This window comes from Adelges cooleyi, unplaced genomic scaffold, assembly GCF_023614345.1.
Source record: "Adelges cooleyi isolate 19-005CV unplaced genomic scaffold, UGA_ACOO_1.1 ACOO_flye_CR_arks_rails_tigmint_CR_PRNA_21, whole genome shotgun sequence".
In the NCBI taxonomy this organism is placed as follows: domain Eukaryota; kingdom Metazoa; phylum Arthropoda; class Insecta; order Hemiptera; family Adelgidae; genus Adelges; species Adelges cooleyi.
The window spans coordinates 7412706-7439708 of NW_026095871.1; the positions used below are offsets into that span (position 1 = coordinate 7412706).

General features: G+C 29.7%; 3 protein-coding genes and 3 non-coding genes across 8 annotated transcripts in view; 5 read left to right on the forward strand and 1 right to left on the reverse strand.

The window, feature by feature from the left end:
* Positions 1–8251, reverse strand: part of LOC126834066 (homeobox protein 4-like) — a 57520-nt gene extending 49269 nt beyond the window's left edge. For 2 of the 3 annotated variants that reach the window (XM_050565699.1, XM_050565698.1), the window contains exons 1-3: positions 8119–8251; positions 7855–7963; positions 5428–5518 (exon numbers count right to left, since the gene is read on the reverse strand). In XM_050565699.1, coding sequence (XP_050421656.1) covers positions 5428–5518; positions 7855–7963; positions 8119–8157 — 239 coding nt within the window. In that variant the 5' untranslated portion in view covers positions 8158–8251. The remainder of the gene's footprint in view (positions 1–5427; positions 5519–7854; positions 7964–8118) is intronic. The other variant, XM_050565697.1, reaches the window with a different exon arrangement.
* Positions 1769–1840, forward strand: Trnat-cgu (transfer RNA threonine (anticodon CGU)). The gene has a single exon. It is a non-coding gene; the product is annotated as a tRNA-Thr (tRNA).
* Positions 2333–2404, forward strand: Trnat-cgu (transfer RNA threonine (anticodon CGU)). Its single transcript has one exon. It is a non-coding gene; the product is annotated as a tRNA-Thr (tRNA).
* On the forward strand, positions 5942–6014 carry Trnaf-gaa (transfer RNA phenylalanine (anticodon GAA)). The gene has a single exon. It is a non-coding gene; the product is annotated as a tRNA-Phe (tRNA).
* A 384-nt stretch (positions 8252–8635) lies between the features above and the next one.
* Positions 8636–11810, forward strand: LOC126834939 (host cell factor 1-like). Its single transcript, XM_050567177.1, has 2 exons — positions 8636–8773; positions 9962–11810. The coding sequence occupies exon 2, from the start codon at positions 9985–9987 to the stop codon at positions 11500–11502; it is 1518 nt and encodes a 505-aa protein (XP_050423134.1). The 5' UTR covers positions 8636–8773; positions 9962–9984; the 3' UTR covers positions 11503–11810.
* An 8198-nt stretch (positions 11811–20008) lies between these two features.
* LOC126834938 (cytochrome P450 4C1-like) lies at positions 20009–27003 on the forward strand. The gene is made up of 13 exons (XM_050567176.1): positions 20009–20146; positions 22935–23161; positions 23250–23359; positions 23660–23750; positions 24501–24689; positions 24791–24860; positions 24940–25066; positions 25326–25401; positions 25470–25576; positions 25666–25734; positions 25817–25985; positions 26083–26262; positions 26321–27003. Exons 2-13 carry the CDS (start codon positions 22936–22938, stop codon positions 26503–26505), a joined length of 1599 nt encoding a protein of 532 aa, XP_050423133.1. The 5' UTR covers positions 20009–20146; position 22935; the 3' UTR covers positions 26506–27003.

Below are 27003 nucleotides of genomic sequence, written 5' to 3' on the forward strand. Positions count from 1 at the left end.
TAGTTGGTTAAAAGTTACTTGACAGCCAACGAGTAAAGCAGGCCTGTAATTCCGTTGGAAATCGAGTTCTGTGTTGGCTACTAAACACGACTATTAGTAAAAGGTTCATAAAACTCGAGTTACTTAAACATAAATTCGGTTTATAAAACGAATTTGACCCACCGTACGGCAACGCGATTTCTCTAATAAGCATACGGCGACCGTGTCCATGGCACGGGCGTCGCTTCAAAATGTTTGGAATGACAACATAAAAAAGACGATATTTTTTTTCTTCTACAAACAAATGATTATACATTTTCACGTTTACCTGCGCCCAACATTATTTTCACATTAGGTCACGACGTCACATTAAAAACGCGCGTTCTCCGGTTTTTATGTATTTTCCAACAGAGATTATGAGCGTACAAAATACAAATAAAAACAATGCAATAGCACATAACGGATGGCCAGAGAGAGATACTCGGTTCAGACGATGACTCGGTGAAAAAAAAATAATAAAATAAAAAATGAAGATAGAAAAACGGCTCGCGAAAAAAAAAGCATACATAATATAATACTGTTGCACAGTTATAACTGCATTCCGCGACGTGTCTCGATTTGTACAGTAAAAAAAATGTGCTGATCACACTTTACACATTGCCGTTTGTCTTCACGCTGGCACGTTATATAATTGTATACCTACATTTACAGTACAGACTACAGAGATCTCGAGAGAGAGAGAGAGAGAGAGAGAGAAACATAATACTTAGCCTCGGACTGTGCCAGAAGTCAAAACCAGATATGCATAATATTATGTTGGTTGAAGTGCACCGAATGCAAAATCGAAATTTTGACCAGACCGTGTTATGTAAGTCAGATGTTCGTCAAACGCTTTACATTACTAATCGAATGACCACCCCCTCCCCTCCAAACTCTTCCCTTTTTCCACCAACCTTTTGCGACAGACACGTTTAGCAAGTCAAAACGAAACAAGCCAACGATATACACCACAAAATACAGTATAATAGTGTAGGCACTCACACATAAAATAAACAACTGTTTTTCTTTCAAAGCAATTTTTTTTTTACTCTCTTCAGAGTATTTTTTAAGCTGACGACCGCGTTTATGTATGTCCACCGGTCGTAAAAGCAACAACGGTTTTCCATTTTCAGTTAGGTATCTAAAAAAAAAAAATATTGCAATATCATCATCAATGAAATGCGCAATCTATGATTTTAAACACGCACAGCCTACTCAATACTTATTGCTGTGGACTTCTTTTGTGTAGGTACTAACATAAAATAGGCGTGACTAAGGGGTTTTTATTCCCAAGACGTGATACCGATATCTTTTTTTTGCATACACGATACATCCATAGGTATTTTATTTTATTAAATATCTACAGCGCAGCAACAATAGAAAATTGCTTACGCTTTCAAAGAATGCGTTTAATTACGAAAAAATTACGTGTTTATTAAAATAACAGAAATTAAACTACCTAAACAAATGGAAATATCATAAAAAAAAACAGTCTATAGGATAGTTGATTTTAATAAGCGCTATTATGTACTCAACGAGACTAAATTATTGTTTATTTGCCTGAGCGTACTTACAAGCAGAATTAGTAAAAAAAATTATCTTTATTAATTTTTTTTTTTCGCAATCAGACAAAAAACGTAACCTTGCCTACACAAAACTAGCAAGTTACAAAAAACAAAGTTACCAACATTTTGTAATGGTAATTGAATGATCATTTACTTGACGATTTTTTCTTCATTCACCATGTAGTGCCTCTTTAGCTCAGTGGTAGAGCACTGGTCTCGTAAACCAGGGGTCGTGAGTTCAAACCTCACAGGAGGCATTTTTTATAGATTTTTTTTGATTTCCTAGTACTAGTTAATGATAACATTAATTACTCTAAAATAAATTAAAAGAAAAAGATAAACCACAAATGACTATTGATGTTACCAATGTCGACTGACGACCGTCGTGTATTTGTTTTTGTTTTGCGGATACCGATAAAGTCATTATTCACTATTATAATTTTATAATATAAGATTGATCAGCTAATAAAAAACCAATTTTAACGAAGTTCAAAAAAGTTATAAAAAGGTAAATAATACCTAAAGTTACGAGTCAAACAGTAAAATAACAAAATTAGTTTAGAAGAAATAAAGTGTAGTATGTTAAGCTAATATTTTTTGTAATCAAATTTAAAAATTAAATATTACGATAAGATATATTGATGTACAGTTGTAAATAAAGCTAAAATAAAAAAAAAACAATACAGATTTGTATGCTACAATATGCGGCTGTGCTTAAGTGCATACATTTTATCAAGGTTTCGCAGCGTGCCTCTTTAGCTCAGTGGTAGAGCACTGGTCTCGTAAACCAGGGGTCGTGAGTTCAAACCTCACAGGAGGCATCAACTTTTTGTAACTTTTAATGTTTTTTTTTATTGACTGGTACATTAATTAAACTATTAATCCATTAATACATTACAAGATTATTTTTTAAGATTCACATTAAATATAAATAATATCTATTTATATTCTTAAAATTTAAGAATCTGATTTGGTTTTGAAGTTCATATAATTTGTTTTATGTTATTAAGGTCAATTTTTGTTTATAGAAAATTATAGTTCCAACGAGGAAAAATTTGAGGAAATTATCTAAAAAAACATAGTTTGTAGTGACATTACTTTGGACCTTGCATTTAGCAAAAATTAGCTAATCAGTGGTTAGTAACAGCATCTGTTTTTTTGTTTACTAAAAAATTATCATACAGTTTTAGCAGTGAATAATTAATGATAATTAATCATCAAAAATAGTTTTTATATAATATTTTTAAAATTAGAAACATTATAAATAAAATATAAATGTGAAAATAAATCAATATAGGGGGGTAATTGAGAAGTACATCCGTGTTAATCGAGTTTAGTAAACCACTGTGCCAATGCCAAAATACTATTATAAGGATCTGTCAATCCCCAAGGTTGCCTGGTTTTTATCTTTGTATGCACAACATAGTGCTGCCTAATTTCTTATTTGTCCAAACGCAAGCAATTACAAAATGTTTTTCATAAACTTTTAGGCCACTGCACTCGTGCACACCAAAGAACTTATTTGAAAGAAGACGTCGCAGACAGCCACGTACTGTATTTTAAGCATTATCATAACACAGAATGATTTATTACCACAAGTCCTTGGACTTGTCGAACACGGTGAACGAACTCCGTTCTCCATAATAATTATTATTGTTCCCCACTACTAAATTAAAAAAAAGTGTAGCTGTTGGTGCGAGTAAGAGCGTCGAATTCACATCTCTGGAGGCGTGATTGAAAAAACTGCACAACATAATTTCTGTTGAGAATTATTTTTTTGTTGTTTCCTGGTCGATTGTCTAAGTACAATATAATATGATCCGCTCGGTAGTCGAAAATTCAACAAGAACGAGTTTTGGGCTTATCCGTATTGTGTTGCATCTCTTTTCCTCATTTCTCGGGCAGAGGTGACGCATGAGACATGGATTGTGTTACTTGGGGGAGGGCAATGGGGGGGGGGGGGCAGATGTTCACGTGCCTTTTTCAGCTGCGAAATTTATTATTATGACAAAGAAAATATTATTAATACTTAAGATGGCGTGTATAAATGACGATTATGGCGTACATAAGGCAGTAATCGTATTTAAGCTCGAAGAATAATTTGCGATTCGTTATGCTTCGAAGGCATATTATAAAAAAAAAAAAAAATTCAATTTATCGAAGAGGAAACATTGTCTTCAGTCATGAGCATAAATATTAGTTTTCACTTTTAAATGAATAACACATAACACATAGGTAACCAATAACCATAGCTTAAAATCCTTAGTAACTAATACATGTAAACCTTTACACCGAAATAAAATAGAAAGTCGTCGAGTTTTATATTATAATTAATTCAATTAATATTAATTTTTAAATTAATATTTTAATTATTTAATCAATGTTATACAAAAGCAAACGAATTCAATTACCAAACTAAGTAAATAGCACAATTTTTTTAATATTTCGTAGGGTGTTAATAGTAGGTATAGTAACACTAAAACAGCTGTTCATATATACTTTAGTATGCACTAATTGCGTTTTATTCGTGTAAAAGGAATGAGTTGTAATATTCTAAAGATCCAGTGTTGTAGATTTTTAGGTTAGGTTAGATAATAATAAAATTAACTTCAAACATGATAAATCATTTTATATTTTCGTTCTAAATGCTTTTAACTCGTGTAAGTACACTAATTAATTGCATGGGATATTATAATGTATACGTTATGTAAGTTGTAATTGTACAGGTGACACTAACCTAACCTAACCTGTTGTAGATATTTTTTTTAATGAGTTTGGGTTTATTTAAAAACCATCGTTAATTCAATAAACTGGATTTAAATTAAAAATAAAATATTTCATAAATTTAAATTAGGTACCCGTAGGCACTAGGCAGTATACAAGACACAAACAACTACAATTTTAGTTTTAAAGCAAATTACAGTTTGGCAAAATAGTCGAATGATTTAATTTTTCATATATTATTTATTTACAAATATTCTACTAGGGCTAGGCTATTAATGAACAATACACGACTCGTTCACCTTGAAAGTCTGGTTCTTATTTTTGTTTCATCAAAAAATAATATAAAAAGAACATTATCATATAATGTCGTAAGCTGTTTTATGGAGTGCGTTTGTAAAGAGTCTTTCGACACAAAGGATTTTTTTTTTGGGGTCCCCTAACCATCTTTTACAGGAACTATTATGTTCCTTTAGTCTCCCTTCACAAGTTTCCTGGCACGAGCCCTAATCTTGCATCACACAAGGCAGCTGAACGAAAAAGCGGCAGGGACCATATCATTATAATATATTTATATAGATGTTAAAAAAAAAATGAAACCAAGACATGTGCTTGTGTAGTTTTATAAGAAAACGCCGGTTTTAGTTTATTGACATAAAAAACAAAATAAAGTATCGTGTAAGTATTACCGGTATGGACGTAATAAAATAAAAATAATCGAAATTAAGTGTTTTACAGAATTTAATGGCAAAAAGCTCATACATTAAAAGGATTAATTATACTTTAATTATAGACTATAGTAGTATAATTATTGTTTTATTTAAAATTCAATTGAACTTGGTATTTTTTATAACAGTCAACAAACCAAGTATAGGTTACATATTCATATTTGTGAAGATCACGTTTATGTGAATGTATTGTAATTTATAAAGGGGAGTGAATCGTGTAATGGATTTATAATAAATTAAACTTCTATCAAAGTCGTTTTTGGTTAATGAGTCATTATTCTAATGTAAACTTGCATTCACCCAGGGGTAACATGTCTCCTTTTCCCTTACACCCTGATAGGCGACCATGATAGTTGGTAGTTATGCTAATTGTTTTATTAATTATTAAGACATACCTGCATTCATAATTAATCGGATCACACGATTCTGCAGTTATTTGTTTGATTCCATCGGCTACAGTCGGTTGTAAGTTGTCACTTAATAGTTCTGAAAGAAAAAACAAATGTTTTAATAAAAAAAGTATTGCAATCGCCTGATCATATTATCACAAGTTCATACGAATCTGTATAGTTTAAGAACAAAAAAAAATAAAATAGGACTCAAAATATAGTTCCGAGTCACATGAACATTATAATTTAAATAATAATTATTTTCGTTTAAGGTGATATGTTTTTTGTAAGTAAAGGGAAATTTAACAATATGATTTCTATTAGATACATGTTATACCTGCATGTTTCATTATTGTTTATTACAACACTAATTAGACCCTAAATATACAAAATGTATTGGTATTCCGAAAAGCACGTGTTTTATTAACACTAAAGGTAAACGCTAGCGCCATCTGTACGTTATTTTATTGAACACATACATTTAGCTTACATACCGTAGAAATTGACACACTCTCATATAGCCGAAATAGCTCAGTTGGGAGAGCGTTAGACTGAAGATCTAAAGGTCCCTGGTTCGATCCCTGGTTTCGGCAATCACTTTTTGCATTTTTCATTTATTGATATTACTTTTTTTTTTAATAGTGTTATATCATATAATATTTTTTATATTTATTATTTCAGTACTACCTTTATGTGCATAAAGTAGCTAAAAAAATAGCCAAATAAATAAACTAGCTGAATGAAATAGCAATAAATAGCTAAAAAAATCAATGATAGAAAATATTTTTATTTATTTATATTTTGTTTAATTTGGTATTTTTTTTTTAAATTGGGTCTAATGAAAGTGTACTTGATTCAATACATTTATATGGTGTACCTTCATAAACCTTAGAAACCCCTCTCTACTCAAATGGTATATATATTTTTTAAATTTTAATAATAATTTTAAAAATAAAATACAACTATTACATCAGTATTATAATGTACCTAATATTTATTTTCATAACTTAATTTCGTCTTGCAATTGGAAATGTTTTGTTTATGTATAAATATTAAATATACATTTAAATTAAGTGTCCAATTTATGTTAGATTTTTATGTCCTTAGCTTAATCTGTACACTATAAAAATTTGAATTTTACAAATTTTTTAAATAAATAGTTGTTCATCTACAGACAATATTTTAACCCAGTTTCTTAATAATTTCTTTACAACATAATATTTTATTTTATAATATATTTGATTATTATTATAACACATTATCCTTTTAACAAAATATTTCCTAGAATAATTTATCACCATTTTAAAAAAGTAAAAAACACCTATTTTCAATATCAAATATTTAGCTGAGTAATGAATAGTTTGAAAAAAGTATCCCATATTGTCCAAAATATTATCATTATCTGATTTAATACTATGTACTTTTTTTACTCTTTAACTATCTTAGACCGAGTAAAACACATTCTGTGTTTTTTTATAATAGTTAAAAGCGTTGCCAAAAATGTTCTTATTGTCTAATAAAATAATTAATTACTACTAAAGAAACATTCTTACTATACTAATAAACATACATGATTGTTTTGGCTTTAAATTATTATTTTTCAATAAAATTGCCTTTACGGTTCTCATTAATCTGGGATATAACATTATTTTTGTATACAATAGCGATTTTATATCCCCTGTAATTTAACAACAGATGGGTAAAAACAAGAAAGCTGTATGTAACATTAAAACGCTAATTACTAAGGAAATATTGGTTTAGTTTAATTAAAATTTTTCATAGGCCACACATTGAGTTTTGGGTAGTGTGGATAGTGATGTACTCTGTTACATCAGAAAATTGGCTCATAAGACTAATTAAAAAGAGTCTGAGGAAGTTAAGTATAAAGTAACCCTTATCATTGCTGTCAAAATATTAGATCTATTTCAATGCGATAAAGTTCTTTTTTTTAGATATAGATTTAATGCTATTTATTCTTGTTGGATCTTAACTGACAAGGGGTCATATTGTTTGGCGATTATAGATTCGTACGATTATGATTTATTAGGCTTAAAGTTTAAATAGAGCAATTGATTTACACGCTATTTACCATCACTTGTTTTTTTATATCTATGTAATTTATGTTCTTGGTTAGTTGTTGATTGAATCATCTATTTTAGTATTGTTTAGTCCACCTAATATTTAATATTACATTTCTCATTATATTGTCTATGCTTGTTTATTGTTAAATGTTTCTGTTCTATAATTTATTGTAATACATTATATTTATCATAATATAATTTCATGCAAAATATATACTATATAAAAAGTTGTTTTTTTTTATATAAAATTATAATATTTTATTATTTAGGTAAGTGATCATTCTACTATGTCAATGTACGATTAAATAAGTATAGAAACTGTTGTAATGTAGAATTATAAATTTAACTTTACCTTTAGGTTTTTCAGTATTATTATTGTCAGCTTTAAAGTCAGTTGTTAAAACTTTTGCACTAATTGATTTAAGCTTAGCTTCAATATATTCAAGTTCATCTTCAAATTTCTGAAAGCAAGATGTAAATGAATAGTAAAACAAATAAAATTTTCCAAGTTAATAAAAATCAAGTTCTTGTACTAATGCTACGACGATTTTATTCATAAATTATTAATTATTTAATACAAAAGTATAAATACAAAGTACTCAAATACAACTTTTACCTTTCTTATAATATTTGTATCGGTATTTTCTATTGACATTTTGTAGAGTATTGCACTAATTTATTAGTTATTAAAAAATTGCTGTTAAAAACGGTAAAAAGCACTATAACTATGTTAAACAATAAATTATCATATTTCAAAATTCAAACTGGAAAGAAATTGGCGTATCTGTAACCGATAATATTGTGATTTTAGTTATCACTTATCAATTTCTACTGAACTGAAACAAAACCGTGGTTAATGTTTAAATGGAATTTAAGAGTCAATCGACTTCAATGACATTAGCATTTTATATTAAAATTTAGTTCGCTATGCTAGTTTAATAACACATTTAATAATTGTAAATTGTGTGTTTAATACTTTAATAATAAATTAAACTAGTAATATTATGATTTCAGATTGTAAATTGTAAATCTTGGGTTTCATGGAAGAATAAACTTGGCTATATTAGTGATATGGTTTGTTTATGTTTATTTATCATAAAAAAAATAAGAATTTTAATCTGTATATTGTATAATATTCAGATTCGGTTTTCGCTGAAAATTCCGGGAAAGAATTGTTTGATTGTTTATTAAAATATATAACTTAAAACTTACATTTTAATTTTGTTTTACTTCAGTTTATTTTAAACTATCATACAATTGTGTTATTCAAGGTAATTGAAACTATGATTTGACCTTTTTTATGCTACTTTTTAGATATGTAGTATGTAGTAGAATAAAGCCGAGGGAAAATAAATTAAGCATTACAATTTCATAATGTTTATTTAATATTTAGCTGTAGAATAAAAATGCTAATCCAGCAATATGTACATGTGCCTTACATCCTTTTTATGTAGCTTAAACAAAATTATATCCATTGTGTTTACTATTTAAGGCAAACGAAAAGAATGTCGGGGATGACTCTCGACCGTTTTTGAGAGGAAATCATTGTACTTTACATTGTCTTGTATCATACGTCCTACAATCACGGTGTGTTATACTTTTTTGTGTACATTACAATTGTTTTTGAAGACTTAACTATTTTGTGTGTGTTTAATTTTAAAGTATTACCTTTTACCTTATTCATTAAAAGTCTTTTCGGTTAATTTCTAAATAGAGCCACTGTGGCAACTATTAAACGATCATTTACTGGATATAATCCTTAATCTCTAAGTTTCAATATCACAGACATAACCACTAGTCCAACTTTAATTATAATTAGATATAGTCCTTTAATTTAAGATAACTGTAAAGTGTTGTATTATTAGTTAAATTATTTGTTTCTACTTAAATTTTTTTATAACTATACTATATAATACTATATATTAGGTTATGTTTTCAGTTGTGAGTGTAAAAAACATACACAAGTGCTAATAATATCTATTTCGAATAATAATTTTTGTCTATTTGATTTGATATACTATCAATAATGCGATACATTATCAATACAAATCTAATGTATTTTAATACATTCATATATTGTATTTATTTTATATATATTAAATTAGAAATTTATAGACAAATAAAAATAATTTTACATTATATTTTTGTATATTTATGGTATATGGTATATTTTTATTTTATTTATAATTTTCTCTAAATTATTTGATTGCAATATTGATTTATTGTACATGCTTAGTTTTTAGTTAAATCAGATTTCTAGTTTTACACTTCTAGTTTCAGTTATAACAATTCCTGCAGACCTGTGATCTCTCCATACCTACTATACCCCGACTCCACTGTACTAGCTTTTTTTCCACTGTTTTACTAAATTATTAAAACATATTATAATGTAGTAAATGCTGGTCTTAAATCAACCTTATAGATAATACTAAACTATGTTCATTTCTTTGGAATTACAGATATTATAGTCAACTGAGCAATAATGGATGATAAAGATGCAATTGATGGAATTATAATACCAGTCACAACCGAAGCTGAAACTGAGTGTTCGGTTCAACAAGTGACTGAAGATGTAAAATCTGCACAGGATGTAGATCCAGTTATTCAACAGGAAAGCAATGAAATAGAACCCATGTTGATTGATCAACTCGATAAAGTCCAAGAGAATGTAAAAATAGATACAGTAGCAGAAGAAGCAATACCTGAAGCATCTGAAAAGGTTGTAGAACCAATGGAAACTGACGAAACACCAATGGCAGTTGATGAGCCCCAAGCTATATTAATGGACTCTACACCAATCCAAGAAAGCCTGACGGATTTGGCATCTGTTCAAACTAATTTAATTGGAACGCCTCACGAGGATATTGAACCATTACACGAGGGTATAATTGATGCAGGCCAACCACAAACTGTACCAATTGTCGTTCCAGATATAGTAAATGATAGTGTAAAACTTGAGAGTGGTGGAGATGATATTGATCAGCAATCTGTTTTAAGCATGAAAGATTCAGAACTAAAAGACTTGGTTATGAGAGAGTTGTCAGAGTTTTTGACTGATGAACCATCACAAAATAATGGATCATTAGCAGCAATCAAAACAGAAGATTCTAAAAGAGAAGATCAAAAGAATATTGAAAACTTGGAGCATTCCTTGAGCGAAGCTATTAAGGCCGAACCAAAAGAAGTAAAGAAATCTGATAATGATATAGCTGATGCATTATCAACGTTGGCAACTGCTGCACTTACTCAGGCTCCTACAAATGGACCTAACGATACTGTTACATCTAAACCCACAATGGCTGTTCTCCCTGTCAAGCAAGATGGTCCAGCGTGGTGTGACGTTGGTGTAATCAAAGGCACCACTTGTTTAGTAAAACAATTTTATTCGACAGGTACTACTGATGAGCATGAAAATACTAGTTTAGACCATTTACCAGATTATACAAGTAAATTGAAAATTGACATTCAACCTGGTACGGCGTACAAGCTGCGTATTGCTGCAATTAACACTTGTGGCCGAGGAGAATGGAGTGAAATATCGGCCTTTAAGACTTGTTTACCTGGATATCCAGGAGCGCCATCTGCTATTAAAATTACCAAAGCACCGGACGGAGCAAGTTTGACATGGGAGGCACCTCCATCAAGTTCTGGAAAAATATTGGAGTATTCAGTTTGTTTAGCGATTAAAAATCTTAAAGAACTACCACCACAGAGTCCTAAACAAGCTCCTCCGAGTTTAAATTTTGTAAGAGTTTATTGTGGGCCACACAATGCAGCAGTAGTTAGTCATGAGTCGCTCGGAGCAGCGTTAATTGACAGAACCAATAAACCTGCTATAATTTTTCGTATTGCTGCTAAAAATGAAAAAGGATATGGTCCAGCCACACAAGTCAGATGGTTACAAGACAGCAATGTTCCAGGTTCAGGCAAAACTCCTTCGATGAAAAGAGAAAAGAGTGTTAATTTATTGACTGGGGTTCCCAAAAGACCAAAATTGTAATATGAATTGTATTCAAAATACTACTTTAGTTTTAAGTTAAATCGTCATGATTCCATTTAAAAAGTAACAACTTTTCTTAAATTTAATTACATTTACGATAATATAACAGTTATGACTACTTGGGATGTTTGTATGAAATATTAAAATTATGAAATTGTAAAAAGCTTTATTTAATATTAAAACATTGAATAAGCTTGGTATTTACTTTTATCTTTTTACTTATTATTTTTTTTCTATTTACTTTGGTTTTCGTCTTGTTATTAAGTATTGAGTATTTAATATTATAATATAATTCAGTTTAAACGGTATTCTAGTGTTTGCCATTATTTGTTAATCATTTATTTTATTTTTTATTCTAAAAGACCCAATGGTCTGTTGATTTGATATTATCCGAATTATTAACGTTAATCAATTTATAATACACATTTTTATTTATCTTGTTGAACAGATGATACGTTATGCATCAGCTGAACGTAACTGTGCACCAATTATAGATGTTATACAAAGTTTAGTGAATGTATTGTGTAGCGGTAAAATGTTGGAAGTAGCTTCAGGTACTGGTCAACATATGGCAAGTATTGCTTCAACCTTTGAAAATATGATCATCCAACCGACTGAAATTCATGAACCGTTATTGACAAGCATTAATGCATTCATAAGCAATAAGCAACTAAAAAATGTTTTACCGGCAGCATACTTAGATGCGTCTTTGCCACCAGAGGAATGGCTTAATGGTGAACTTATAGATAATCCTTGTGATTATATTCTCAATGTAAACATGATGCATATTTCAGAATGGAAATGCACTGAAGGTGTGTAAGGTTTGTAAGGTACAGACGATCATAAGATAATATGTGTATATTACAAACGTTCATTTCAATAATTTGTTGTCCATTGCTTAGTCCTTGCACGGTTTTTGTATCTTATTAGTTATTAATTTTTAAAAAAATCTATGTGTAATGAATAGTTTTTTATTTTTAATAAAAACAAATAAATAAAAGCAGATTAAACATTTGGGGTTTTTTACTTAGATTTTATCCAAATATTTAAATTTATTGTACTTTTAAAAAATTAATACTCAATTTAAAAGTTAATACAAATTATTAGTGTAAAATATTGTCTACGTGTATTATTAATTATTCATATTCTTAAAACATAAGATAGAACTATTTTTGAAAAAAAAATCAACTCTAGTTGTTTTTAATACTTATAATATCTGTGTACTGTAGAATATAGATAAATGATAAATTATTTCGTTACTTAATATTACAAATTATTTTATTTTATTATAGGTTTATTTAGAGGTGTTGGTAAAGTGTTGAAATCAAAAGGTTTATTATTCACTTATGGACCTTATGCTAATGATGGGATAATCACTCCTCAAAGTAATATTGATTTCAATAACAGTTTAAGATCTCAAAATTCATCATGGGGCTTAAGAGACATCGCAAGAGAACTTATTCCAACTGCATCTAAATATGGATTAAAACTGTTGAAAACTATTGAAATGCCTGCAAACAATAAAATTTTAGTATGGATTAAATCATAGATATTCATAATGTGTAATATTCATAATTGTGTGTTCATAACATTTAAGTTACTATTAAAATTAAAAACAACAACAATAGCCTTTCTTCTTCCGCAATTGGGTAAAAAATGAGTGCATAACAATATTATCCATCCATTTGTGGGAAAGCGAAATCACTTAAGAGTAGAGCATGGATAAAAGTAGAATAATTAATTCTTTTTTCATGAAAATGAAAATTTCTAATGCGAAATTTGAAATCTATTTGATATCATATGATGATTTATAAGTAAAAGTATTTACCATATTGTATTCCTCTTTCCAAAAAAACAATTTGAAAGATAAACATTAATTTATTAATTATTATTAAAATCTTCTAAAATAAGACTTCATTCATGTATTCAATTATGGTATTTAACCATTTCAGTATCCAAGTCGTTATGTGTAGGGTTTCATTGAATTGCCTATACTTCACTCCTTATAAATGGCCTGTGTGGCGTCCTATTAAGATTACACGAGTTAAAAAAAATACGGCGCTTTAGATATGCAATAAAGGTACATAGCTGCTCTTATCAAAGAATATTAATAATAATTTAAAGGAGATAAAACATATTGTTTATGTTATGAATTATGATGTTTCAGCACCAAGTTGAAGTTTTTTTGGTATCATGTGTAAAGTGACCAGATCAAAATTGTATAAAAGCGGGACAAGTATTCAAAAAGAACTAGAAGAAGTGGGGTATCCCTCCTCATAAAATAGTACTTGTAGGAGGATTTAATCTCCCTTAATAATTGGTTTTGGGTACACCTTTATTTCTTCATGCTAAAACTAGACATTGCAAAAAAAAATCATAACCAAAATAGGATAAAAATCAAAATTTAAATCAATTTTTCATTGAACATAAAATATTTATTTTATTAATACCTTAATAAAATTAAGTATATTATATACTTAACAAAAAAATTATAAAAACAAAATGTAACTTTAAAAAACAAGTATTAAATATTATAACAAGTAAACTTATAATTATAATCAAAGTAGGATAAAAACCAAATTTAAATATACTTAATACAAATTTATAAAATATTTAATACATTTAAAAAAATTATTAATACTTAGTATTTATCATTTGATGCAATAGATTTGAACAATAAAGGAGATTTTTTATCAGTTGTAACCACTTGGGTTTCATTTCTAAAACCGTGGTTACCTATAGCCGATTGAGAGTCTAGATCATAACGTGATAAAAACCAATGTCTAGGTCTCTATGATAATAAGTGATATCACAGTGATATAGATTATAGAAACTGTACAAAATAAACTGATGTGATCTGATGGAACACAAAATATACACACCATAAGTGAAAATAAGAAAAAAATAACTATTGTTTGAAATCGGGACAAAAGCGGGACGTCGATTAAAAGTCGGTACATTTTACTGTCCCGATTTGATCACCATATTTAGCGGGACACCTGCTTGAATATCGGTACTGTCCCGCCAAAATCGGGACGTCTGGTCACACTAATCATGTGATGGCTTATAAATTAAGTATATTATATTAAAAGTAATAGGAAAGTCTCTTTCCTAATATTATATTTGATTTAACACACTTAAACAATTTGCAAAGGTGTATTGAAAAATATTCCAATAAACCACTCTACAAATTACTTGTTTAAACTAAGCTTCAACTAAAAACTGTATCATAGTTTGTAATAAACTACTCGATTGCCTTTGTTTTTTCAACAAAGTTGAATACATATTATAATGTTTTAAAAGTTATTTTTTTTAACTGAATTTAAAAATCTCTATTTTATTATAGACAGTTACAATGAGACAGTCAGATCGATGAGCCTATCTTCATTGGCCATGTTGAAAGTATTATTTTGTAATAATATCACCATCCTTACTTTTTCTGTTATTTATTTTATGAAAACAAATTAGAAACTCTGTCGGGCAAAAAAATCAGCACAGTATGGTCGGGGCTTATGCGGGGGGGGGGGAGGGGAGGTGAGCAGATCTCGGTAAGGTTAGTCTCAGCGGTATACCCTCTCTTCTAAATACATATGATAAAGCTTAAAAATCAAATAAAAAAATTACATTTTAATTTATTCAAGCAGCTCCACATCGTAACACGTCAACTTATATGGTTGTAATTTTACACGAGGCTTTAAAAAGTTAAAGCAATTGCCAATTAATAATTGCTAAAAATATATCCTTAAATAAACTACTTTTGTGTGTCATCAATAAGTTTGGTTTGAAAAACATTTTCTAATAGGGCGAGTAGGGTTAACTAATAATAATTTAATTAAAATTAACAATACTCACAGTGAGTCATATACATGTTGTTTAAAACCTGTTGTCATAGAAGTTTTAATAATATGTTTTATAGGTTATTATAATGTAAAAAATGACTGGTTTAAGAGGTCAATTGTAGTTTTTAATTATATTATACCTTGAAATTGAATAATATTTTGTTGGCTGTCGCAGAAAAACACCGTAGAGTATATTATTAAGGATAAGAAAAATCTGAATATTACAATAACAACAAACTTATAAGTCCATTGTAATTTTATTTAATTAAAATTCACAATACAACAGTTAACTTATTTAAAACATTTATATGGTCGTTTAATATCTATTTCTTGATATTGAAAACAAGACAAAATAAACGTAACTAGCGAAAAGAAAAACCATAAAAGTAAGAACAAATCGAATGAAAAAAAAATGTGCTCTTTTCAATGAGAAAATTATAAAATCATAATTGGTCGACAAAGATATTGTGCACTTAAAACGTTCTGAAATAAAACTACAGCCTCTGAAACTTTCTGTGCTCCATAACGTTTAGTAGTTATTTTAACTGGTATTTCCCGTATGGTAGCTGTCGTTGTACAATGCTGAATAACAACAACTGTTACTTAGTAAAACGTCCTGCAAACAGTTTTTAAAAGTTTGATACAATTTTTATAATTGAAGATTTAATTTATTGAATTATATTTTAGTTAGACTTACATATTTTAATTTTTTTTCATACCTAAACACCCAATGATTCACCTAAAAAAGTGATATAAATAATAAGGGTCCCCACCCCTTCTATGAGAAATGGTTTTTGATATTCTAATATTTTTTTTAAAAAGTTATAAAGCACCGTAATTTAAAATTGAAAAATATTTAAATTGTTTAAGTGTTTTTCTCGATTTTGAAGGGGATGAACTTTTAAAATGTTTGGCCTAAATAAGCACTTCAGATACGATTTGTGATCTACAGAGTTGTTGAAATTGGTTCAGTTGTTTAGAAGATATCGTGGGACCCAGACACAAAAAAAAACTAAATAATAAAACACTTAAAAACAATACTTTTTTAGCTACGCGTCGAAGCTAAACAAATTATAAATATCTGAAATAAATAAATAGAACTCCGTAAAAGTACAAGGAATATAACAGCTTTTCAGAGAAACTAGATAGTTGCGAGAAGGAGAAAAATATATACAAAAAATAGCGTTTGTGTCGCTCTGATCCAAGACACTCATTTAACATCAATTTCATAAATCTTGTTCACAGTAATACAAACAAACGTTTGGAGCGACCCCCCCCCCTCGATTTTTTTTTGTAAATTAACTGCATGTCTGTTACGACGAAAAGAATGTTCTAAATTTGTTTTGGATTTTTTTTACGATTACTTTGACCATGCCTGTAAATATGATTTTGAGTTTTTGTCTTGACAACTCTTCATTGTCGTTTTTTTATAGTATCATTGACCATCAAAAATGTATATTAAAAACCAGTTTCTCATGTAAAATAATCCCAGCTCTCTGAAAAAATTATTGATATTTTTTCGCGTTCAGAAAATCATTAAATTTGAGTTTATAATCTATAAAGTTGTTTTTTTCCGTGTTGCTCAAAATTTTAAAAATTTTGACAAGTCGGCTTACCATCTGAGGTACGAAATACCGGTATGTTTTGGTAGGAGTGGATACTCCCGGAAGGTCGTCCCACCTAACCTAATAATTTATTTTCGGGCTGGGGGAACAAAAATTGTTATTACCGCGGATACAATATAAATTATTTTTAGTCAATAGAAAAATAAACCGTAATACCTATATATAATAAGCCATAAATATTACAACATATTAATTTAGCCAAAAAAATCCATAACGAAAGTAAAACACATTGTTAATATATATATATTAAAAATCAAACGAATAGATAACAAGTATTATAAGGTTTGAGATGTTAAATGTCAGTACACAAATAAAATATTCGTGTACACCATTCATTTATTTAATAACTAGTACAAAGATGAACTATAAAATTAAATATACATAAAATATTATTTTTTTAAATTGAATTATTACATCAAAGTATTAACCGCATACGATTTAGGATCTATAAAGATGCTACATGAATAATTCAGTCAACAGGATTAAAAGTCAACGTGTTTTCAGATAAAAATTAAAACTAATCACTTGTAGTTTGTATAAATACATCATAGGCGGAAATCCATTAAAATTTTAAAGGCTAAATTTTTAACATCAATGTGATCCGCGGGGGCATCGCCCCTTTCCTGCAAACGACTAAAAAAACTGTCTACAGCTCAAATAACACGTTATTTGTATTATAATTACAAATTACATTACAAATATAATAATTAAATTTAGTTAAATTATATCGGTAGCTTAGAACAATATTTTAATTAAATTAAATTGCGTTTATCTTAATACTATTGTTCTGTTTCTTTCAGCGAATTTATCAATCATTTCTGGGTTGTCAATATTTAAGATCGATAGAGTAGTAAAACGATTTTGAGCCATGTATTTATTGGTACATCAGATTGTAGAGAAGCTACGCTCACAAGTGGTAATGTTATCGCCACTTGTAATAGTTGATATCAATTTAGAGGTATAATTTTAGATACATATTTGAAGTCGTTTTTACCGCAAGTACTGACAATACAGTTTTTTGCACTTGACATTTCAGATTTTAGATTATGTGTAGATAAATTTAACAAATTCTGAAAAAAAAGTAAAGAAAAAAATGAACATCATTAAAAACATTTAAAAAATATTACAAGTAGGTACCTGGCAGTGTTCAACAAAGAATTTACTATCTTCAAAATTGAATCAGAAAATATTGTGAACTGTTACAGCCATTTTTTACGCTATCTGGAGAAAATCGTTTGACTATATTTATAATTACAGCGTTCAAAACTTTAAAATAAACGTTTACTCTGAAATGAAATTCAATTAAGCCTGATACTATAGGTTAGGTTCACATTCTGCACTAGAAGAAGTTGATAATGCAAAGTCTTGGAGCTTATTTGGCTCACTTCTTTTTCTTTTGGATACTAAGCTTAGGTAAGTGATAAAGTATTTTTTTGTAGTCCGTGGATTGTAGTATTCGGTCATTTTTATTATTATGGTATATGGTGAGTGGTTATATCTATATTGTCCGTTTTTAACGATGTCCTTTCATAAAATAAATGACCACAAAACGTTTTTATAAAAATAGCAATCAGTCTTCAAATATCTGAAATCGAAATACATAAATAATTTTTAGGAGGCTAATAAAATTGTTTGGGGGTAGAGGGCTTAGCCCCAAGCTCCCCCCCCCCCTAATTCGTCCTACGAATTTACATTAAACGTCAATACAAATTATTGTAAAAACAATATAATTTAAGTTTATAATCTGGGTATTGGTTTTATTTTTTTCAATACAAAAACAAGAAGTTGGTCTTCACATTTTTGTTTTATTTTTATATAATGATTTTTTTAGCTTAACATCAAATTAGTAGTGTTGAATATTGATGCCTGCAATGGTGTCCTAATTACAATTACATTTTCCTATTACAATTTGACATACCTAGGTCGTAGTTTTATACAGTATGAATAATTCATTCTCTAACCTAAGTAACCTAAACTCGTTTGTGACGTATCTAGTTATATTATGTAAAAACATGGATCATACAATTCGTAGTATTGAAATAAATACTAATAATAATAATAATAATATTAATAACAATGATCTCGGTCAGACAGGAAACCATCTAGTGACAAAGAACCGCCACTCCAACATGGCAGCAGTTTAACACATCTATTTTTTTCCCATATCTCATGTGTGTTAACGAAATTTCAAATCAATATTTTGAAACTATTAACCTTTGTTGGTTGAGATGCATTTGGAATTTTTTTTCCCGTAGCGAACTTACAGTAGGCGATTTTTCTTATTTACCACCCTATTTTCCAAGCACGTCTATTCATCTATTCAGGATCACCTTTAAATACAATGGTCAATGAAAAAAATATATCAAATGTCTTTCCGACGATCGGATTAGTCTTAAAAGTCATTTGTCGATTTAAAATCTGAGATTAAAAAGTCCAATTAAGTTAATATACCTGTAATTTACACATTTAGTATTGCTGATTAAATAAATTTGTATTAGTATAATTAAAAACAGAAAAAATTAACATTAAACAGTTATTTTTAAACTAGTCAATGCTCAGCTTTGGATAGATATTGTTTAAAACAATACAACCATAAAATACCAAAATATGCATAAATAAAATATGCCATCAAATTATTTTTGACAGACCTTGACGCTTTTAACACTTTTAAGTATTCCCTGTATAGACATTTACGAATCGTAGAAAAGTAAATTACATAGTAATTTAAAAATTGCTAAATTCAAAATGAGTAATAAAATGATAAAAATTGAACAGAAACCTGCGCTAGTTTGTGTTACAGTTTGTAGTTTGGATACTTTATATCCGAGTAATTAATAAAAGTGGTTTGGGCAGTATGATATGTAACAATAGAGCCAGATGGCAGTAAATTTTAATACTTATTTTCAAGGAAACAAAATCGTGGTCAACCGACCGGTCTGAAAAAAACCTACCTACTTTGATGGGATATATCTACGTGATTTCAGTCATGTCGGATGAACTTAACCCTTGTAAATTTCGCACCGGTAGTGGGGTGTAAGAACAGGTTGCATTGATGTGCGAACCGACCTTCTAGTTTTGATTTTAGGGACTTACGCAGCAGTATTCTGCCGCATAGCATAGTTGTTGACGGAACTTGGAAGAGACAGTTTCCTAGCAGCGCCGCTGGGATTAATCTTTAAAGTGAGTATCTTAGACATATTAGTTTATCGAAATTATCACACACTATGTGATATTATTTGGATTTTAACGGTTAGTAAAATAATTGTCATCTTTATAGAGAAACATCCGTGAAGTTTGATATCGCTTAACGTCATTTGAATTTAAATTAAAAAATATAACTATAGGTAATAGTTAATGCTTCATTAACAAAAAACTAAAAAAGAAACTCATTACGATCACTTGTTAGTTTATTGAAATAACATTTTTGTTTTTTAGAAATAGTGTTTAACCGAATTAGTGTATTAAACGTCGGCGATTTCCAAAAAAACGTTGTTTACATTATTCAATGTATAGTTTTCCTCTTGACATTTGTGAATAGGAAATGTGATGAGTAAATCCATTATTAAAATGTTTTAATTGTGTTCGGTATGTTCCAAAATTGATATTTTGCAACAAGTTACAACATTTTTATGCAAGTTTTGCACCTCGGAGCTTTTTTCATTGAATTTATAACTTAAGCAAATATATGAATACACAATTTACAGTGTATCTTACATTGTATTTTTTTAATAATTTTAAGGGCTTAAGACTAAATTAACTATTTCTATAAATATAATATAACAATATATTAGTTATTACGTAATCGCATAAATAATTTTAAATATAATAGAGAAAATATTGTAACGTGATAATAATTTAGAACTTTCGTTTTGGAACCATAATGCCACTTTATGAGTAGAATATTAATCTACTAACACTGGCATTGAATACTAAACAGCAGTGAGAATTGTAAAATATATTTTATATCACTGAATTAGTATTATTATTGTTGTGTATAATTTTTACAATCCGCTGTGAATTGAAGAGGTGTAACAGGATATTGTGTTTTTTTTGTTACTTGTATGAAATAAACAAGCAATCTGAAAAACTAAATTTGTTATTGATAAACAAAATATACTGAGTTGGCATGCAATTATTGAACTCGAAACTTTATGGGAGATAATTTATAATTTATTATAAGATATGTCGCGTATAATCATTACCATATTTGTAAACAAGAATATATAAAGGTCAATCGTTTCCCATTAATTGTGGAAAAAAAAATGTTCACAATCTTAATGTAATAAGGACTATTCGTTTTTATGGCCGTGGTAACTGACTTTTTGGTATGGCTATAGCCAGCTATTTTATTTCAATTTTCATCCCTCAACCTCTTCAGTCCCCAGAACATTACAATGCGTACTACTTAAAATTTTTTTTTAATATTATTTTTGTGACAATACTTACACATGTGATAACGATTTATCTTAAATAAGAAAAACATGTGTATTAGGTATACGATAAAAATATCAAGGAAGTTATAAATTTAGTACTGCATGTTGTATTATGGTAAGTATTAGAAAACAAAATATTCTCTAAATTTAATTTGGGACAAAAAGGGTTAAGCTTTCCATAGCTAACACATTCCTAAATTTTCTTACTGGCCCATGGAAATAAAAAATAGATATAATACCTTCTCAACGTCGTATCGAAGCTAAAAAAAATGTATTTATATAACTAATAATATATACATATAAATTATTAGTTCGCAATAAAAAAAAAATGTGAAAATCAATATATATTTTTTAATAGCCTTCATTAATATTTAACGATTACAAATATTTCAAGCAGCACAAAAATAAATATAGTTAAATGACACGGTTACTGGTTACGCTGGAATTAATTTAAATTAAATCTTAAAAATAAACCATTCCTTTTAGAGCAACATCGTTAAAGCAAATCTAATAAGATGCGAACGAGAATAACTTGAATTTTTAATTGACTTATCTTTTTTCAGTTTTTTTTACTTTGTTAAATTTGTTTGTACTATTAACTGTTACAGATAGAGCTAGTTTTTTCTATACTATTTTTTTTTTGATTATGCATAGTTTATTCTGGTTTTTATTGTTGAACTTTTTTTTTCCTAATTGATGGTTATTTTTCCATGCAAATCTTTATGCAACTCGTCAATTACACGGATGTTGTGTGTGTTGTTTTCACAGCAAGTACGACTTCCGGAAAACTTTAATGCGACGCAAGTGTTAGTGTAGGTAAATCAACCTAACAAAAGTAGATACCATTGGTAAAGGTACGATTCTTGTATCCTGTCTACCTTGCGCGGGCGTCGGACGGTTTGCTGTGGAACGCATAACATTATATTGTTACAACTCTGAACGCGGTAAAAAGTATAATATCTTCAAGTGACGACATAAAGACATGAAACTCGTATGAAATAACATCGTTATAAAAATCCTATATTACTACTAGAACAGTATCAAAAGTTCCCTGATAATACGGGTTGGACTAGTTTTTCTGGTACGATCAAGGTCAGCCGACGATGTGGTCTACACGGGTATAGGAATAGGAATCAAGGTCAATGGCTATTGCACAATATAAACGTTTAACCAATTCCTAGGTTAATAAACTTCTTATGTCGTCTCTGGTCTCTATTATGTGTTATACCGATCGCGCAATTACAATTATGTACTGGGTATATTTGGTTTTGTTTTAAATTTTTGATTTGCTCAAGCAAAACTTCTAAAACGAACATTTTTACAAAATTAAAACGATCGAGGCAAACCGCTATTGACGCAGTATGATATTTGCTCTGAACACAAACAATTTAACGACGACCGCTTGTTTGTCGTTTGAAATAGTTACAATAACCCGTTTGTATGAAAAAATCAGTTAAACAAAAACGGATGTTAACGCCACCGTCTTGATTATAATAATAATTTTATTGGTAGAATATTACACATTTTTCTTTCAGCATGGAGACGTCTCAAGATATTTCGGCAGCTGCTTTAGGCTCGCCTTCTGGGTTTCGCATGTCCAAGGCCGAGATCATCGGCTACGTCGTTATCGCTTTCCTGGTGGTCTTATGGTGTCATATAAAATGGAACCGAAGACATTTCGAAAAGTTGTCCGCCAAATTAGGAGGTCCTCCGGCCTATCCGATCATCGGTTGTGGCTTGGAGTTTGCGGGGACACCGCAACGTAAGTTTACTTACTTATAATCCGATATAAGAAATAACACGAGCGATGTGCTACAAATGCGACGCGTTGTTGTGTTTCTGTTTTGTAGAAATCATGGAAAGGATTATTCAATTGTATGAAAAGTACGGTCCGGAACCTTTTGGACTGTGGTTGGGCATGAACTTTGCCGTGACCGTAGCAAAGCCCGAAGACGTACAGGTATATAATAACAATAATAATAATAATTTCCTTAATGTGTAATTAATATTGGCTTAATAATATGTAACACGCTATTTTTTTAATTCAACAATGCCGTACAATTACAAGAGAATTGTATATGATATATTATGTAAACCATGCGATTTACAAATTTAAAGTGATTAGATAATCTCGCATACCGTTTAAATGAGTAATTTTACACAAAAAAAACAGGATGTGAATATTGCAACGAAAAATTTACAAAGTACACTGTTAAAGTTTGATCGCGATTAACAACGCTAAAACAGGATTTTCTTTCAGATTATATTGAACAGCTCCAAGGCTCTCGAAAAAGACCCGTTCTACAAGTTTTTTATCAACACTGTCGGGGAAGGCTTGTTCTCTGCGCCAAGTGTGTATTATAATTATTATTCATGTATTTCATATGTTTATATTTATAGATTTATTATAATGTTATTGTTGTTTTTTACACAAATGAGGTGCAAATCATGAACACAAATGTACGGGGGTGCTGTACCGGAGCATATGGCCGGTACAGTATAACGAAGCAATTTTTAGGGAAGTAACTTATTAATGTCAACTCGTAGAAGGTCAATATTAAAAAAATATCTAGTTACAGAAAAAAGACACCTTTTAGAATAGCTATTTATTAGAGTAACACTCGTTATGCATTTATAAATTAATTAACAATTTATGTGTGTATTGGTCGAAACTTCAAGGGCCATATAATATTATAAACTCGTTAAATAATTTTTATTTTTGTTATTGCCATTAACTACAAAAATTGTTTTTCTTGTTTTTAAAACCTACTGGAATCTATAACATACAGCGATAAACGCTAGGTTTAAATTAGTTTAATAGTGTACTAGTATTGTGTCAATTTCGTTAGTTTAACCCTGATTCCGGAAATTTAAGAAGGAGAAATTCGAAGACTTCGACTTATTAGTAGAATAATTTCTATTGGCTTTTGGGGTATAATTTTTAACGAAAAAAATTGTTATATGGGTTAATAATTATTAGTACAGTAGTTTTGGGAGGTAAAAAAATAATTTTGCGATAATATTGGGATAATGTAAAGTCATTCAATTATACAAGTTGATAGGCAATAAATTAGTAGTTAATGTAATCAATATTGCTTTAGTCGATAAATGGAGGAAACATCGCAGGATCATCACGCCGGTGTTCAACGCCAATTTACTTAGTCAGTTTTTCCCAGTGTTCAACGAGAAAAACACAATTTTCGTGAGAAATCTTAAAAAAGAACTTGGCAAAAACGAGCCATTTGATTTATGGGATTATATTGCGCCTACCGCTCTTGACATCATTTGCCGTGAGTTCATAATATACAGAAAATACATACATTAAACACACTGAAAAAAAACTTTTAATTCACAATTTTATGCAACATAATTTGTAACGTTTTTTTTATAGAGACGGCAATGGGTTACAACTTGGACACACAACATAACAGCGAATCTGAATTCGCAGAAGCCTTAACAAAGTAAAATAACAAACCGCTTAATATTTAATAATTTTCGTTAAACAGTAAACATTTATATTGATTCGATTTTATTTTTTAGAGCTTCCGAATTGGATTCCATGAGAATTTATAAACCGTGGTTGTATCCCGATTTCATATTCAATATTTACGGAAAACTGACGGGATTGCATGATGTTTACAAAACGTTGCACAAACTACCGAATCAAGTGAGCACTTGTTGATAACTACAACGTTTTTTTTATGGCCTTACAAAAAAATTGTTCAGCTCTAAGTTTATCTTTGACTTGTCCAGAGGGAAAATGACAATATAAAATTAATTAAATTACTGTAAATTATTGAATCGTGGATTTGTTATCTCTTATCTCTTAATATTTTAAAAATACTTTTGAATATTATGGCGGCATGACATTTCTTGTATCCAGCCCAATAATATATCCATGTTATATTATTTTATTTGGTTTTTAGTTGATCAAAGACAAAAAAATCGAATTCGCCGAGAAGAAAAAAAAGGCCAGCGCTATTGATGTGACAGACGATGAAAGTAAGTTGGAGCTTTTTAAATTTATTTGAAATGTTTGTTCCAAAAAAAAAAAAATGGTTTGTCTTTAGAAAAAAGACTGAAGGTATTTTTGGATACTTTATTGGAACTCAACGAAGCCGGCGCTAATTTCTCTAACGATGAGATAAGAGACGAAGTCGTAACCATGATGATCGGAGTGAGTAAATTGTGTTTTAAATTGTTTCATACAATGGATACTATAGTTGATACTTAAGTGTTATAACCGTTGTTTTCGTGTAATTACAGGGCAGCGAAACCAGCGCTATCACGAACTGCTTCTGTCTTTTGATGTTGGCTATCCACCAGGACGTCCAAGTAAAAACGCAAAATCCGTTATGGCGATTAAAATTTTTGTTTTAACATGTATTTTTAAATGTATATTTTTCTCCAACCATAGGACAAGGTTTACGACGAGATTTATCAAGTGATGGGCGACAGCGACCAAATAATTACCATCGAAGACACTAGTAAACTTGTGTACTTGGAACAGTGCATCAGGGAAACACTCCGGCTGTATCCTGTCGGACCGATCATACTCAGGCAACTACAAGAAGACGTCAAAATAAGTAATGGGCCGAATATTTGAAAAAAAAAAATATCGTCATTTAAACGTTGAACACCATATTTATGTATTTTGGGGTTTTTTTTTTTTAATATTCACAGCCAACTGCACGATCCCCAAAGGAACGACCATGGTTATACCTCCGATTGCCACTCATCATTTACCAGAGCTGTATCCGAATCCATGGTCTTACAATCCGGATAATTTCGAACCCGACAACGTGGCCAAACGGCACAAGTATAGTTTCATAGCGTTCAGCGGTGGACCCAGAGGGTGTATCGGTACGTTTATATTTGAAATCATCGAAAGCGGTCATGTTTTACTTGTATTTCGGTTTAGGGTCTAAGTACGCTATGCTGTCGATGAAAGTTTTGATTTCCACGTTCTTGCGACACTACAGCGTGCACACGGATTGCAAAATGTCCGACATCAAACTCAAACTGGATCTGTTGATGAGAAGCGTGCACGGTTATCCCGTGACTATCCGGCCGAGGGACAGGAGGCCCACTTACAAACGGAAGTAGACTCCAGTCCAAGAACACAATATTGTTGTCTCTCTTGATATTATGTAAAAATTTGCGCGTTATTAAAAAAATGTTAGTGTGTTTCGATAAATATGTCCGGCAATTCGAAAACTAAGTAATCAAACTGTTACTACAATATCATTGTTGATAATCGGCATTTGGTCAACTCCGTTTGACCTACAATCGCCGATAAATATAGATAGGATTGATTGTAAAGATCCTTTTACAAAAAAAAAAAAATCACCTCCAATAATTAGAGTGGGGTTTTTCTTAAAATCATGTATGTTACGATACGTATATTTTGTTTTCTATAGACTTAATTTGTTCTGTGCGAGAAGTTGTTGTGTATGTATAAATTTAAATAGTAAGTAAGAATAAATAATCCTGATAGCTGTATAGAAATTTTTTTTTCGTTTGTACTTTTACTCATAAAGATAGATAATCGGTATATGTTAAAAAACAAATTTAATTTTTAATAAATTAATTATTTTTTAATTG

Coding starts and splice junctions, on each gene's coding strand:
- LOC126834939 (XM_050567177.1), top strand. CDS start 9,985: ATGGATGATAAAGATGCAATTGATGGAATTATAATACCAGTCACAACC.
- LOC126834938 (XM_050567176.1), top strand. CDS start 22,936: ATGGAGACGTCTCAAGATATTTCGGCAGCTGCTTTAGGCTCGCCTTCT. Junction 23,360..23,659: donor CAAAGCCCGAAGACGTACAG/GTATATAATAAC, acceptor ATTTTCTTTCAG/ATTATATTGAACAGCTCCAA. Junction 25,067..25,325: donor TGCACAAACTACCGAATCAA/GTGAGCACTTGT, acceptor TTTGGTTTTTAG/TTGATCAAAGACAAAAAAAT.